Source organism: Lynx canadensis, chromosome F1 (genome assembly GCF_007474595.2).
Source record: "Lynx canadensis isolate LIC74 chromosome F1, mLynCan4.pri.v2, whole genome shotgun sequence".
In the NCBI taxonomy this organism is placed as follows: domain Eukaryota; kingdom Metazoa; phylum Chordata; class Mammalia; order Carnivora; family Felidae; genus Lynx; species Lynx canadensis.
Window position 1 is genome coordinate 11,957,315 of NC_044319.2, and position 16,936 is coordinate 11,974,250.

The 16,936-nt window shown below is 44.9% G+C and overlaps 1 protein-coding gene across 1 annotated transcript; it reads right to left on the bottom strand.

Moving 5' to 3' along the window:
• Window positions 1-6,254: 6,254 nt before the first annotated feature.
• Window positions 6,255-11,787, bottom strand: LOC115505531 (ERI1 exoribonuclease 3-like). The gene is given in 7 exon segments (XM_030303176.1): window positions 6,255-8,796; window positions 8,799-8,951; window positions 8,954-9,000; window positions 9,002-9,209; window positions 9,601-9,658; window positions 10,952-11,327; window positions 11,780-11,787. Coding segments are annotated over 7 exon segments (933 nt in total). The 3' UTR covers window positions 6,255-8,713.
• Window positions 11,788-16,936: the final 5,149 nt, after the last annotated feature.

Here is a 16,936-nt window from a genome sequence, read left to right on the forward strand (position 1 = left end):
TCGGCGCGGGCTGAGCGCGAGTCCTCTGACGTCCCCCGACCTACCCTGCTAGTGCAGAAAGTCATGGAGGACTGCGACTGGGAAAGCGTGCTTCTGGAGCCGGTGCGCGGCAGTCAGGCCGAGAGTAATCGGAGCACGCTCGCGGGCGGCCTGGGGTTCCTCCCCGTGGGCCTAATCCCCACGGAACGGAACGCGCTCCTCCACACACTCAGACTGTGGACTGGTTCTTAGTCACAGTCCCTCTGGACGCGCGTTTATTCAGACTCTCCTCACCGGAGACTCGGCCAAGATTTAACCTTGGGGCGGGGTGGGAGGGAATGCCAAACCTTTCCGCCTGCAGCTTTCGTGTTTTAAATTGCATTCGTCTGCCACAGACCCTAGAAGCCCGGGATCTAAGCACTCGGGGCGTTTACCAAGACACCGAACGGAAGAAAGCGGGTAGAACATTTAGACGAGGAACGAGCAAGTCACTTAATAGAAGGACCGCAATGGAGTCCTGATGAAAGGGCTTTAGCTTTATCTCGGTCCTCTTTGGAAGCAGGATACAAAGAAAGCAAACGGATCCGTAGCGATAGCCTGTGTTTTAAAAGGAAAGTGGGAAATCCTGAGTCACTAAAGCAATCAAGAAATATCGATCTCTTTATTAAAAACAAAGAGTCTTGGCATAATTTTCAAGGGCAAAGCATGACAAGAATACCCGGTGCTTTCTCTCATCTCTCTCTGAGCCTCTTTCTGCTTGACTCAGCCTGATTCTCTCCCGATAACTTCCACCGCAGACGGAGCTGCACCATTTAAAGCATTCTTTTCCTGTGTGGTATTTGCAAAGTAGCAGATCCTGCCAGAAGCTCCCAGAGGGCATTTTTGAACTCTATTTTGCTTTAATACATGTTACTACACACGGAGCTCAATTTCCTCCTGTGACAGCAAAGAACACTTTTTGCAACGAGATACATCAGCCACAAAAATCAGCGGGGGATGGGATGACCTAACAGGAAAGGGAAAGATTTGTTTTTAAGGCTGCACAAGTGAATACACCAAAATATGTGAGTTGGTTAATCTGAAGAAATGCAGTTGGTGGTATTTACATCTGTCGGTGAGCCTCAAAGTGTGATCCAAAAAGCCCTGGGAGTCCTTGGAACCTGTCAGAGTTCCAGAAGGTCAAACTTACTTTCATAATAATACTAAGACTTTATTTCCTTTTCCACTCTAGAGGCTACCTGATATGCGATGAATCATCACTCCAAAAGCTAAGAGCATGTGTGCTTGTACCGTTTTGTGTTTATTAAACTTTCCAGATTTAATTTCTGATGTGGAAACTAGCAATAGGAATAAGCCACAAAAACAAAAAGTCTTTAGTTTAGGGTCCTCGATAACAGGAATCTTGAGACCGAAAAGTGAGAACATCTGATTCTCTATAACACGATTATCGAGTCCCCTAGACTCCAGCCGTAGTATTTACCTCTCATCATGACTCCAGAGAGAACACCTCTGTCCTCTTGGCAATTGCTTTGTACATTCAGTGCTGTAGCAGAAGAAAAGGAAAGAGAAAGAAAAGCAGTAAAGGCCTCAGAGAAGTCTACCTGTTCAGAACAGCTTTCTGTCCCTTCCGAGGCTTAGACACCTGTAAATCACTGTTTCTGAAAAATTTCCTTGGCATAAATCACTTAGGCACCTCAAATCCTCTTTGCAATGTTGGGCATGAACAGATAATAATTGTTCTGGAATTGGGTAGAAAATGTCTTCTCTAAGAGGAATATTTCTCTTGGAGAAATGTTTTTCTCTAAGAGGTCCCACTAGGCTGAATTCTAAGAATGACCCCCAATGGCCCTTGCCTTTGTATAATCCCCACGCCTTTGAATGTGGGGTGGAACCCGTGAATCTGATAAGATAATGCACCTGTGATACATTATACAGCAACATGAGATGATCCAGGTGGGCCCAATGTAATCTCAAGAGCCCTTTAAAAGCGGAGAATTTTTTTCCTGCTGGTAGCGGAAGAGAAAGAGCTATTTGAAGAGTGAGAAAGATTTGATGTTCTACTGCTGGAGGGGGCTCTGTGCCAAGCATGTGGGCTCCTTGTAGCAGCTGAGACTGACTCTTGGTTGACAGCCAGCAAGAATTGAGGATTTCAGTCCGTCAACCACAAGTAACTGAATTCTGCTAACAACCTAAAAGAGCTTGGAAGTAGATTCTTCCTTGGAGCGTCCAGGTAAGAGTCCATTCTGTCCAACACCTTAATTTCTCTCTGTGAAACCCTAAGTGAAACTTGGGAACGCACCCAAGCCCACCTGGACTTCTCATCTTTAGAACCGCGAGCTGAATTGTTGTTGTCATTGAAAAAAGAGTACTAAATTAAAAACAAAAATGTAATATTATTACATTTTTATGACATCTTATTACATTAAACTGTAAGGTTTGTGGTAATTTGTTAAGCCACAAGAGGAAACGAATGCAGAGGAAAACAATATATTTTGAAATTGAGGTACCAGTCACATAAGATTGTCCATTAACCGTATTTGTGTGAACAGCTCAGTGGCATTAGTACATTCACATTGTTGTGTAACCATCATCGCACCGAGTTGTAAGACATTTCCCCACTCCAGAATGAAACTTGTAGCCATTAAGCAATTGCTCCCCCTTCCCTTCCCCCTCCCCTGGCAAACACTTATGTGTTTTCTGTTTCTATAGAATTACCTATTCTGGATGTTTCATACAAAAAGAATCCTACAATATGCGACCTTTTGTATCTGGCTTCTTTCATTTAGCGTAATATTTTGAAGGTTCGTCGACGTGGTACCTGTTTTCCACACAGCGGCACCGCTTTCTCAACATCCTTGCCAACACTTGTTTTCTTTTTCTTTTTTGGGAAATACCTCACCTAAGGGGTGTGGAGTGGTAGCCCCCTATGGTTTTCGTTTGCGTTTTCCTGATGACTAATGCTCAACACGAGCAGCTTTTCACGCATTTGTTAGCCATTTATATATACCTGTTTTGGAGAAATGTCCATTCAAGCCCTTCAGGTCTTTTGCCCACTTTTGATTGGATAGTTTGTCTTTTTGTTGTTGGGTTGTAAGAACTCTTTATATATTCTGTACATTAGGCTCTTGTCAGGTATATGATCTACAAATCTTTTTGCCTATGCTGTAGGTGTAAATAAACTGGTGAGGGACATTTTTTCTCTGTTAATATGTAAAAGCACGTGAGGACATGCGTTTTTCAAAAAGAATTCTACTCCATGCTTTTGAATCTTGCTTTTCTCAGGAATAATTTGTAGAAAACACTCCACTGTGGTAAGGTTAAGCTCTAATTCTTTCTAATGCCCCATTGTGTGGGTGCACTATAATTTATTCAACCATTCCCTATTTATGACCACTGACTCTGTTTCTAGTTTTTTGTTCATTGTTAACAATGCTGTAATTAACATCCATGTACAATATATGTCTATGTATTGTGTGTTTCATTTTTCCGGGATTTATTTCCAGGAGTGGGAGAGCTGGGTCAAAGAGTATATGCATTTTTATTTTAATAGGCATTGTTCAGTTGTTTTGCATAAACCAGCGACATGTGAGCGTCTTCCTTTTGCACCGCATCGTTGCCAACAATAGATGTAGTCAAGTTAAAAAAAATTTTTTTTCTAGTCTGATAGTTGGAAAATAAGGTAATGATTTTGTCTCTTTCAGGGGATATTTGGCAAAGTCTGGAGATATTTTTGATTGTCCTGTTAATCATGGTGTCGGAGGGAGGTGGGGGACTAGGTGTGCTAGCTTCTAGTGGGCAGAGCCAGGGATTCTGCTAAACATCCTCTAATACTCAAAGCAACCCCCACAACAAATGGTCGTCCAGCCTAGAATGCCAACAGTGCCACAGGTAAGAAACCCTGGTATAAAGAGATACTTCCTTTTATCTTCAGTTTGAAAATCTTTATGGGTGAGTTTGAACATCTTTCCATATATTTGTAAGCTATTTGGATTTACTTTTCTGTAAATTACCTATTCTTGATCTTTGCTCACTTTCTTTTAAAAAAATTTTTTTTTTCAATGTATGAAATTTATTGTCAAATTGGTTTCCATACAACACCCAGTGCTCATCCCAAAAGGTGCCCTCCTCAATACCCATCACCCACCCTCCCCTCCCTCCCACCCCCCATCAACCCTCAGTTTGTTCTCAGTTTTTAAGAGTCTCTTATGCTTTGGCTCTCTCCCACTCTAACCTCTTTTTTTTTTTTCCTTCCCCTCCCCCATGGGTTTCTGTTAAGTTTCTCAGGATCCACATAACAGTGAAAACATATGGTATCTGTCTTTCTCTGTATGGCTTATGTCACTTAGCATCACACTCTCCAGTTCCATCCACGTTGCTACAAAGGGCCATATTTCGTTCTTTCTCATTGCCCTGTAGTACTCCATTGTGTATATAAACCACAATTTCTTTATCCATTCATCAGTTGATGGACATTTAGACTCTCTCCATAATTTGGCTATTGTTGAGAGTGCTGCTATAAACATTGGGGTACAAGTGCCCCTATGCATCAGTACTCCTGCATCCCTTGGGTCAATTCCTAGCAGTGCTATTGCTGGGTCATAGGGTAGGTCTATTTTTAATTTTCTGGGGAACCTCCATGCTGTTTTCCAGAGTGGCTGCACCAATTTGCATTCCCACCAACAGTGCAAGAGGGTTCCCATTTCTCCACATCCTCTCCAGCATCTATAGTCTCCTGATTTGTTCATTTTGGCCACTCTGACTGGCGTGAGGTGATATCTGAGTGTGGTTTTGATTTGTATTTCCCTGATGAGGAGCGACGTTGAGCATCTTTTCATGTGCCTGTTGGCCATCCGGATGTCTTCTTTAGAGAAGTGTCTATTCATGTTTTCTGCCCATTTCTTCACTGGGTTATTTGTTTTTCGGGTGTGGAGTTTGGTGAGCTCTTTATAGATTTTGGATACTAGCCCTTTGTCCGATATGTCATTTGCAAATATCTTTTCCCATTCCGTTGGTTGCCTTTTAGTTTTGTTGGTTGTTTCCTTTGCTGTGCAGAAGCTTTTTATCTTCATAAGGTCCCAGTAATTCATTTTTGCTTTTAATTCCCTTGCCTTTGGGGATGTGTCGAGTAAGAGATTGCTACGGCTGAGGTCAGAGAGGTCTTTTCCTGCTTTCTCCTCTAGGGTTTTGATGGTTTCCTGTCTCACATTCAGGTCCTTTATCCATTTTGAGTTTATTTTTGTGAATAGTGTGAGAAAGTGGTCTAGTTTCAATCTTCTGCATGTTGCTGTCCAGTTCTCCCAGCACCATTTGTTAAAGAGACTGTCTAAAAAATTTTTTTAATGTTTATTTACTTTTGAGAGAGAGCGTGTGCACACAAGTGGGGGAAGGGCAGAGAGAGAGAGAGAGAGAGAGAGAGACAGAATCCAAAGCAGGCTCCAGGCTCTGAGCTGTCAGCACAGAGCCCAACGCGGGGCTTGAACTCACAAACTGTGAGATCATGACCTGAGCCGAAGTTGGCCCCCCAACTGACTGAGCCACCCAGGTGCCCCATTTGCTCATATTTCTGTTGGTTGTTTATTCCTCTTTTATTAATTAATAAGAGCCTTTTATATTTTATAAACCCTTTATTTGTCCTTTCATTGAAAATGTTATTTCTAAAAATATACTTTTTATTGACTTGTCTACAGTTATCTTTTGCCAAATAATAAAATCTTATTGAAGAACATAAAACAAGGTCTGAACACATGATCAGACATACTATGTCCTTAGATAGGAAAACATCATAAAAATATCCCTCTCCTCAAAATTAATTTATAACTTTAATGCAGTTCCAATTGGAGTTCAAACAATATCCAATTAAGATTCCAAAACTATCTTGAAGCTGATATAGGAAACCCAAATGTACAAGAATGACCAATAAAATTTTGCAAAGAAAGACTAGCAAGGGTATTCTTACATCACTAGATATCAGAACACACTTTAAAGGTGCTAGAATAAAGAAGATTCGGTAATATTATTGGAATAGCCAACTACATAAGCAAAACAGACTAGAGAATCCAGAGATAGACCTCACTATCTATGAACATTTAGTAAATGACAACTATTGTCCAATTAAATGACAAAAGGGGTTGGGGCTCCTGGGTGACTCTGTCGGTTAAGCATCTGACCTTCAGCATAGGTCATAATCTCACGGTTCATGAGTTCGAGCCCCACGTCAGGCTCTGAACTGTCAGCACAGAGCCTGAAGCCTGCTTCGGATTCTGTGTCTCCCTCTCTCGACCCCTTGCCTGCTCACTCTGTCTTCGCTCTCAAAAGTAAATATTAAAAAAAAAAAAAAAAAAAGAATTTGGTGTGCTTCCTGAATAAAGCTGGAACTTGTTATTTCTGACTTTGGCTAACCCCTCCATTCTTCACTCCTCGCCCGTAGACTCGCTCTGTTCAGCTGTGAGTTGCTTGCCAATTTCTCAAGAGGCTGCTCAGAAATCGTCTCTCTCCCACCCTACAACCTTAGTCCAGTTCGCCTCTGAGCTACCACACTAGAAGTAGAATTCACACAGCCCAGGGTTCAGGGTGTGCCCTTTGGAAGGTCCCCGGAGGCTCCGGAGTTTGCCAGAGGCACACTGGGAGCAGACAGTCACTGAGCCATTGGGAGGGAGCAGCCCTGGATGTGCTGTCTGTGACTCAGCTATTGAACCTCCTCATGTCACACAGAATGAATTTCATCGGAGGCCAGAACAGACTAGATTATTTAGCCAAGCCAAGTGGTGAAATAATATATTTTTGAATACACAGATCTTCCTTTACGTACGTCCCGATAAACCTATCGTCAGTTGAAAATATTTAATACACCTACCAACCATCATAGCTTAGCCTCGCCTCTCTTAAGCATGCTCAGAACCCTTACATTAGCCTACACCTGGGCAAAATCATCTAACACAAAGCCTGTTGTATAATAAAGTGTTGAGTATCTCATGTAATCTATTGAACACTGTACTGGAGATGACAATAAGAATGGCCATGTGGGTAGCGAGTGGTTGTGTGTCGATAGCTTACCCTCATGATCACGAGGCTGAGTGGGAGCCGTACCTCGTTTCCTGTGACCAGCGTCATGAAGGAGGATCATCCCACATATGGCTAGCTGGGGAGAAGCTCCAAATTCAAACTTCAAAGTACACTTTCTACTGAATGTGTGTCGCTTTTGCACCATCATGAAGCCACAAAACTGTTTTAAGTCCAACCATCAGAAGTCGGGATCTGTCTATACCTTATCGTCTTTAAAGAATGCATGTCACTTGTTAGAAAAATGTTTGAAGTCCTGTTTTAGAAACATGTGGAACTTCTTATGGCCACCTCCAAAAACAGCACTCATAATCACAAGGCCAATGAGTCATAAGTTAGGAAATCCTAAATGAGTTGAAATAAGGGCGTGCTCATTGCTCTCATCTAATATTCATTTGTGGCACATAATTAACCCAAGGAATAGATGAAGTGCTTTATGAGATTCTCATGGCCACAGAGTCAGGCCACAACTATTCAAATGTTTCTGATGTGTCACTCTCCTCCCTTTTTCTCAACCACGCATCAACACATGCAAACATACAACCACACGCTCATTTCCTCTCCTCTCATTTGCTTATGAATTCTCCACGTGATTTAGTGAGGTATTTTCAAATGCTCTCCAATCAAAAAATAAAGGTTCAAAACATTTGATGTTTTGAAGTCCTCCCACAGGGAAGAGATTACGAAGGAAATGCCCTTCTCAACTCTTAACCTGAATACTGATTTGGGACCTTCTGTCCAGGCTCCCGTAGCCCAGACTCCCATGAGCCGTTCAATTTTCCTCTCCCCCATCCTGAGGGTGAGGGTTCCTGCCTGGAATACATCCTAACAAAGGGGAGATTTTCAGATTTGGGTGAGGTATTCAGGTGCTGGGAGCCGTGGCTACTGAAGCCACATTGACTCGTGCCAAGTCCTTGTCACATCCTGCCTGGTAAATGATTTCTGAGGGTTTTACACATGACTTCTCCCCCGCTAACTGTGGGCTTTATGTGCGCAGAAATGGAGTGTGATCTTTATTTTTGTATCCTCTATGTCTATTCTGGCATTTTGAACAGGGGTGTGATACAATAACTGTTTTTTGGCAGACATGTTTCCCACACGTCATGAGTTACACTTCCAACCTTCATTAATCCTTTTTTTTTTTTACTGCTTATTTATGAGTATTATGACATCATACTTAGCTGTAGTGAAGTCTTCTTGGTTCTAGCCCAGTTCTTCCATTTTTTTTTTTCTTGTTCCCCGACTTTATCCAGTGGCATGTTCACGGTGGGGATGGGGGTAGACACAAGGTTGGGCCTGATCTCTCCTGGAGCCCTGGGGGCACCACACATCATGCACTATGGATGGGAGGGAGCACAGGGGGGCCTGGTGGCCCCAGCAAAGCCTACATACCCGGGAGGAGGCTGTGAGTGCATGGGTTGTCTTGGACGAGGCCCACAATGGGAGGGGCTGATACTGGGCTGAGGTTGAGGGGTTGGCGTGGGGGACACAAAGTTTCTGCTCCAGAGGGGCCAAGTGGCCAAGTCCTTACCCAGGACACCGGTCCACAGGGTGGACTGGGGGACACTGGAGGCAGAGCCATGCCACTCCCCCTTTTCCTCTCTGGTGAGGGAAAGGAGGGTTCTAGGCTGAGCCAAGCAGCTACCCTGTCCTGCCCCATCCCGTCCTGGGCCAGTCAGAATGGCTTCGACGTCTGCTTGAAGACGAGGCCTTGGTATGCAAGTGTCTTTATGATGTTGGCAATATTGTAGTCATCGTGCTGCGGTGGGACCCGCCTATGTGTTGCAGGCTGGGGTCCTGGTTCCTGTCTAGAAATCCATTCCTGGGCCAGCAGCCCATGGTGAAGCTGTAAGCCTTTTTCAAATTAATCCACTGCTTGAAGTAATTTGCCACTGGCAAACCCAAGTATGGCCCTGGCCTGGGACTTTCGAGTCCCAGTCTCCACATGTGACAAAAATTGACATTTGGATCGAAGAGGCTTTCTTTTGCTATCTGCTCATCCACCGTCTCCACCACTTGCTGCAGGCTTGGCTGACCATCCGCCATGGCTTGAATAATCCTGGTGAGCTGGGTACAGAAGGGAGAAAGCTGTGGATGGACCACAGGCTGGACATATGTGGGAAAGGCAGACCCAATCTCTGTGATCTGCACACTGACCCCGGCCAGTGAGACTCAGTTCTTCTATTTTGATGTAAGGATCTTCTGATGACATCAACTTTAGAGTGTGTTAAGAATCACAGGGTGACGGGGTGCTTGGGTGGCTCAGTCGGTAAAGCGTCCGACTTCGGCTCAGGTCGTGATCTCGCGGTTTGTGGGTTTGAGCCCCGTGTCGGGCTCTGTGCTGACAGCTCGGAGCCTGGAGCCTGCTTCGGATTCTGTGTCTCCTTCTCTCTCTCTGCCACTCCCCTGCTCGTGCTCTGTCATCTCTCAATAATAAATACATGTTAAAAAAAAAAATGAAAAAAAAAAAAACAACAGAATCACAGGGTGAGAAAAGGCCTATGACGGTAGTAGTGCATGAATACCCTTTAAGGAAAAGCAAAAATATACGAGAGGACGTACAGGTTCGGGATCCTGTGTCCGATGGTTCCCAGAAACCCCTGTGCCTCAGTTCCTTATTCTGGCAAGGATAGTTTGGTTGGTAGCCTTTAGATGTGCCCCCAGCAATGAAGACAGGGAGTTCACACAGGAGAGAGAGAAGTCCTTGAAACTTGTGAGCAACCAACTGTTCAGATCTCTTACCTCTCTGCTCCCACCCAACCTAAAACCTCATCCCGCAGCTTAATATACGCAGGACTCAGTGGTGAGGCGCATCAGAGGGACACGGGTTGGGGGTCCGGTCCCCACCGCGCTGCTGGGAGAACTTGGGCCAGTTACCAACCCCTTCTAAAGGCTCAGTTTTTCTTACGTAAAATGTAAATCGTAGTATTTACCTCTTACGGTAGTTGAGAGGACTAAATAAGGTTAGACACGTTAAAGGCTTTGCACAGTGCCAGGCACAACACTGATCCAAGAGGATGAGATGTATTATTTGCTAAGTACCATAGTGGGTCAGCTTCCAAGTACTTAGGAGAGACACTGGCACACAGTTGGAACTCTTTAAACACTTAGGCAGCCAGCAAAGGCAAAGGCCATTTCGAATTCAGCTTTTGTTTATTTTGTCAGAAGCTGAAGTGTATTTATGAGCAGAGAAGAAAAGGACAGAAAAGAGTCAGGTTTTTTTTGTTTTGTTTAAATTTTGTCATATGTAATTTTTATCCGAAAAACCCCCATCCATTTAAAATATATGGTTCAGGGGCCCTGGGTGGCTCTAAGACTCCGACTTTGGCTCAGGTCACGGTCTCCCCGTTAGTGGGTCCGAGCCTCGCATCGGGCTCTGTGGTGACAGCTCAGGGCCTGGAGCCTGCTTCGGATTCCGTATCCCCCCTCCCACCTCCCCCACTTGCGACGTGCGTCTCTCTTTCAACAAGAAACATTAAAAACGTTAAAAATGAAATAAAATGTATGGTTCAATCAGTTGAGGCAAAATAGTCCTATAACTACCACTAACTATCCAGAGGTTTTTGAAACAGGCCCCTGAGGGGGGGGGGGGGGGGGGGGGAGGCTGCTGAGATCCAGAACCGAAGTGCAAGTTTTGGCCTCTACTAAAAAAAGGAGGCTCTCCCCTCGCCCCCTCAGGGAAGTAGGTAAGGTGGGTGGAAACGCAGGGAAATAGGCCCTGAGTAGAGGTGCGAGTGACCTTGGAAGCATTTCCTAATGTTTATTGCCCCATATGGCAGGCAGCTAGGTGTGCGCTGAGGGGAAGGGAAGCGGGAACCGACAGGCTCGACCACAACGCGCGCGGGAAGCTGAGAGTCGCTCCCTGGGGAGAGACCAGCACGGAGGTGCAAAATGGCGGCCCCGCTGCGCGCACCTGCGCCTGCGCCTGCGCTTGCGCTGTGGCCCCTGGCGGTGGGCCGGCGGCACGAGGAGGCCGGGCAGCTCCAAGGCTGAACGGAGGACACGCCCGAGAACATTCAGAGGGTTTGGAAGCAAGGCTGGAGGAGGCGGCCACGCCAGGAGGGAGCCCGTGGAAGACGGAGGTGGGAGAGGCGTGGGCTCGGGAACTGGGGGCCTCGGGGGAATCTCGGGGCGGTGGGCTCTGAGTGCACGAGACCCCCCCCCCCCCAGGGAGGTTCGGGCGGGTCGCGTTTCCCGTTGCCCACGTGGACTCCTCACGAGAGGTGAGGAGGTTCAGGCCACGCTCCCAGCAAGTGGCCGGTGAAATGGAGTGGAAGGCCCAGGGGAAGCTGTTAACAGCGGGCGGAAAACACAAAGGAGCGTTTGGACAAACGCTAGGCTTTTAAAAGAGCGCTGCCGGTGCTTCACTGGGGCGGATGTTTACCGAGGACCTGCGGGGGGACAGCTGTCGTACCGTCCGCCGTCCGGTCCATCAGCAGATAGCGTTGGCTTAAAATCTGTCCGAAGGCCCCACCGCTTTGACCAGCCTCACGGCCACCCCCGACCTGCATGGGTGCCTGCAGTTGCATCTGATGGCCTTCCTGGGACTGTCCTTGAACCTTTGGAGAACGCGGCAGCCAGGAAGGTTCTTCTCAAGCAGAGCCCGGGTCAGAACTCTCCTGTTCAAAACGCCTCAGTAAACTTACCATCTCGTTCAGCAACCCCCCCCCCCAGGGCTTTCTAGAGCTACAGTGCCCACCCCCCAAGCCCCCAGACCCTCGCCTCTTCCCACCCACCTTACGGTCCCATCTCCGCTTCTACTGATCTCACCTTCTTACCCCCCCTCTTGCTCAGTCAGCTTCAGCCTCCACGGTCTCCTTGCTGTTCCTGCACCGCCCCGGAGGTGTGAGCTTTATGGCAAGATGTTTGCACTCACTGGTCTGTCTGCCTGCCTGTTTTTTCCGCCCATCCCTTTGTATTGTTCCCTTCCTCACCCCACCTCCTTCCGGTCTCTGCTTCAATGGTGCCTTTCTCTCTAAGGCCTTCCCTGACCATCCTGCTCAATATTCACCTCCCTTCCACAAACGCCTTGTTCCCTCCCCTGGTTTATTTTTGCCTTAGGACTTAATAATGTCTGACACCCTATATGTTTTCCTTATTGTCCCTTGTCTTTCTTTTTCGACTTGAGGGTAAATGCCATTAGATGACAGATTTTGTCTGCTTTTGCCCTCTTCAGTACTCGTAAAGGTGCCCGGCACTTACAAAATAATCACTAAGTTGAAATGACTGAAGAGATACTTGCTCATGACTGTAAGGTGGAATTTTAATTGAATGCAAGCTTCAATACAAAGGAAAAGGAGAAAGAGACACGATAAAAAGGTCATTTGCTCTGGAAAGAGGAAAGAGAAAATGGGAGAAGAAGAAAGAAGAAATTAACAAGCTACTAATGTTTTCCAACAGATCCTTATTAGTTCAAAGACTGGGCCAGATCAAAGGTCAGAGACAGAAAATAAAGGGATAGGATAAGGATTTAAGAAATCCACTGGAAGGTTTCACACTCCAAGTATATACTTTAGGAAAAGTCTGCAACTGAATTTAACATCCCTCCACGTCCACACAGATTTAGATTGTAAGAAACTGCACAACATCAGTAGAAAGGATGTTTAAAAAAATTTTTTTTAATGTTTATTTATTTTTGAGAGAGAGAGAGACAGAGCATGAGCAGGGGAGGGAAGGAGAGAGAGGGAGACAGAATCCGAAGCAGGCTCCAGGCTCTGAGCTGTCATCACAGAGCCCGACACAGGGCTCGAACTCACAGACTGAGAGATCATGACCTGAGCCGGAGTCGGATGCTCAACCGACTGAGCCACCCAGGCACCCCGAAAGGGTGTTTTCTAAAGTGTGGCATTAGGTTTAGGTAGGCCAGTACTTTCGAGGGGGCTAAACACAGAATGACAAGAAATGTTTTGGTAAAATACGCGATAAAGACGGTTGTTTTCAAAGAAGTTCTCAACATGAAAACAGGAAAAACTTGCGTCCTGTGAGCATTGAAAGTACCATGAGCAAAGTGCTAGGGAATCAGTGCTGTGGGGGAGAAAGAATGGGAGAAGGTAGTTAAATATAAACCTGGTTTTATTTGCAAAGCTTAATCTCCATAAGTGGCACCTTCTTAAAGCAAATACCTGGTCCAGGGAGCTCCTAACATTGATGTGTCAAAATCTAGGCTGTAGTCTGAATGATTCCAAATTCTGGGGGAAACAATGTGTTTAGAGTCCATTGTTCTGAGTGTTAACACAGCAGCACTTCATAAAATATTAAGAAGTTAGCTACTAAGAAAAATATTAGTATGTGATTACTCAAACCAGGCTTTAATCGCTAGAAATTTATGAATAAGTCTGTTAGTTCCTTGAGGGCAAGGCATTTCCCTACCGTAACTAAAATTTTGCTTCCCACAAATGATGAGCGATAAATATTTGTTTAATGGAATTGGGTGATGCCAAATATGTTATATTCATTTTCAGGAAAGGTGATCATTAGAAATGATCAGTCTGTACTAAATGAAATTATAAATAAGAATCTGATTTCGCCTCTACATATAATGTTTGCACGTCGATGTGTCATACCATCGGTATTCTCCTGTGAGCCGCATTCAGGTGTTTCACTACCCAAACAGATGGGTGCTCTATTCCAAGATTACAGGCAAAAATTAGGTGAACGGAAATAATTTCCTCAATTTACATTTTATTTCCCATTAGTTGTTCTGAAACATTCAGCTTCTCCTACCATTTGCTTATAATAGAATCTGGTGCAGGAACATAAGAATTCTGCAAAAATTAGGGTAGTGTGCAATTCTTGAGCTCATTGCTAACGGAATGGCCATCAAAATCATGACTTAGAGAAGACACTACTTATGATATGAGCTGTTGTCTGAAGGACAACTATTTCCCTTTGGAGACTGTGACATCTACCTTTGGCGTAAGCCAGGCCATCCTGAGAGCGTTGCACTTGGATCACACAGCACTGGCCTTTTACTGAGCTGCTTTGGTGGGAATCCATTCAGCCATTCCTGAGGGATTCAACTGGAAACAGACCTATAAAGTCTACTCTTGCCATAGACACTCTGCACATTACATGATGGTCTCTTTCTGTGGTCCTTTGAGAGAAATTTTTAATTTTAGCACCAAGAAAAGTGCTTCCTTCGAACATTGGTGGGGGGGGGGGCACTCTATTGTATAACTGATAAGGTTTTTCTTTTTGCATCTGCTCTGAAAACTTCCTGCTAAACCCAAACCCACTCATAGCAAGGCATGGGGGTTTACAGTCCCCATTTCCACGTCCTTCTCTTTCTTGCTTCCCCTTTATGTTCCTGCCTCTGTTTTCGCCTTCTCTCCTGCTTCCAACCTAAGTTGTTTGATAGGAGTTTATGTTCTCTTGGAGGCAACCTGACATCTTTTAGGGGACCAAGATGAGAGCTGAATATATTCATTCATATACATGTTATATCCATAGAATGATATGGTGCTTAGTTCTTTGAGTTTTATTTCCTGCTGAGAGCATGGTGCTTTCTATTACTTTGCCCTCGGAAGAAGTACAAGACTCTTTGATTTAGGAGGTTAGCTGCTAGGAGGACGGAGAAGATTCTTTATAATACGTGGCCAGTATCAAGCCCCACTATCGTCACCGGCCAATTGTTTGTAAAGGCCTTTATAGCTCACTGCAGAAAAGTATCGTCTTCACACTACCTATTATAATGTAACATGCTGAGCTTTCTTCCTAGTTTAGTCTCTGGCACAGCCGATTCACACCTCCCTGCTTTTTGCCTCCTTCGTGGGCAACCAGTCCACTGTGCTCTCAAAACACTTTTACTTACTTCCCTTTAAAATGATCCAATTTGTGTATGGATGATGTACAGTAACTCCTAAATCCCCGATTAGCCAGAGCGTGGACTCCGGACATCATCTAACGTTAAATAGTCCCCACCCCTGAGAAAAACGTAATTAGGCCGGTTAAATCCACCGAAGAAAGTCAGTGCGAGCCGTTCAATTCTTTGTTTCGCCTGGATAATTAAGGCTTGACCTCTGAGCGGAAGCCCTCACAACTTTGGCAGTTGAGCCGGAGGCCACCTACTGGGAAGACGTGGGGTTACAGAAAATAGAGCAGGGATGAAAAGTGACAATGGTCGCTGAGCAGTGCGAACGAATGCACTTAGTGCCACTGGATTGTATACTTGTAAAAGGTATCGTGTCAACCATTTTTGTTATGTATATTTTACCACATATTAAAAAAAGTAACAAGTGATATAAAACAAGGTGTTCGACACAGCAGAAATTAGTAACAATTGTTCATCATGATACCACTATATTGATGCTATAGTGTATTATATTTATATATCATTGTTATTAGTAATAATACATATATATACTGTTTAATATGTGCCATGTACTATTCTAAGCGCTGTACATAGAAATATAGTCTTTGTCACTATTTCCCCAAGACTACTGAGAAACGTTTTGCATTCTTTTTTTTTTTAATTTTTTTTTAACATTTATTTATTTTTGAGAGACAGAGAGACAGAGCACAAGTGGGGGAGGGGCAGAGAGAGAAGGAGACACAGAATCCCATGCAGGCTTCAGGCTCTGAGCTGTCAGCACAGAGCCGGATGCGGGGCTCGAACTCACAAACCGTGAGATCAAGACCCGAGCCCAAGTCGGTCGCCCAACCGACTGAGCCATCCAGGTGCCCCACCTTTTGCATTCTTATCTGTCACATGTGGAAACATGGTTGCCACATTCCATCCAGACTGTCAGAAAGCCTCTTCAGTCAACAAGAAGGAACTTTGATTGAAGGCAGTTGGGATAAACAGAACAGTAAACCCATTACCAAATTTCATGCCCCCAGAAGCAGCTGGGTATATGAAAATATCTGGAACATTGACAAGTTGCCCCTGAAGGTGAAACATGAAAGAGCTGGCGAACTGCAGATGGCTCAAGTGTGGGCGAGTGGTAAAACACAACGAAGCAGAACGATCACCTAAGCATTGAAAACTCTCGTCATTATCCAAATATGCCCATGTGATTGTCCCACCTCTCGGCTCGTCAGTGACCCACATATGACATTCTTTTGTCCACCTGGCTTCCTACCCCAGTGCCATGCCTTCTGACCAACATGCCCTGTCCTCTCAGCAAGCCAGAGTCTTGTCTGAGGTTGGCATCCTCCGTCACATCTCCAAAGGTAACCTGCTTTTCATCTGGTTACTACCATCCTGTCCCTTATCCTAATCCACCGATCTGGCATTCTGCACAGATTGCCTTGATACGCATCCAATGTCTTCAAGATCTGAGTCAAATGACCTTCTCCAAGAGCTTTCACAACGTGACTCATCTTACATAGGTACTCTTTTGGTTGACTTTTTAGTACTTGGAGTGTAGTCTGCCCATCGTCTCTCTTTGCTTCTTCTTCCTTTTTTATGGAAGTACAGTGGACACACAATGTTAGTTTCAGGTGTGCCACATAGTGATTCAACAACTGTACATGCCACAGGCATAGCTGCCATCTGTAGTAATACCATTGACTATATTCCTGAGGCTGTACCTTTCATTCATGTGACTTATTCATTCCGTAACTGGAAGTCTGCATCCCTCACTTTCCTTCACCCGTTTTACTCATCCCCCTCACCCCTCTCCCCTCTCCCCTCCAGCAACCACCAGTTTGTTCTCTGTATTTATGGGTCTAATTCTGCTTTGTTTCCAAATCTAAGTAAAATTATGTGGTATCTGTCTTCCTCTATGTGACTTATTTCACTTGGCATGATACCCTCTAAGTCCATCCGTGTTGTCACAAATGGCAAGATCTCATTCCTTTTTAAGGATAAGTAATATTCCATTGTGTGTGTGTGTGTATATATATATATATATATACACATATACACATTACATCGTCTTTATCCATTCATCAGCCT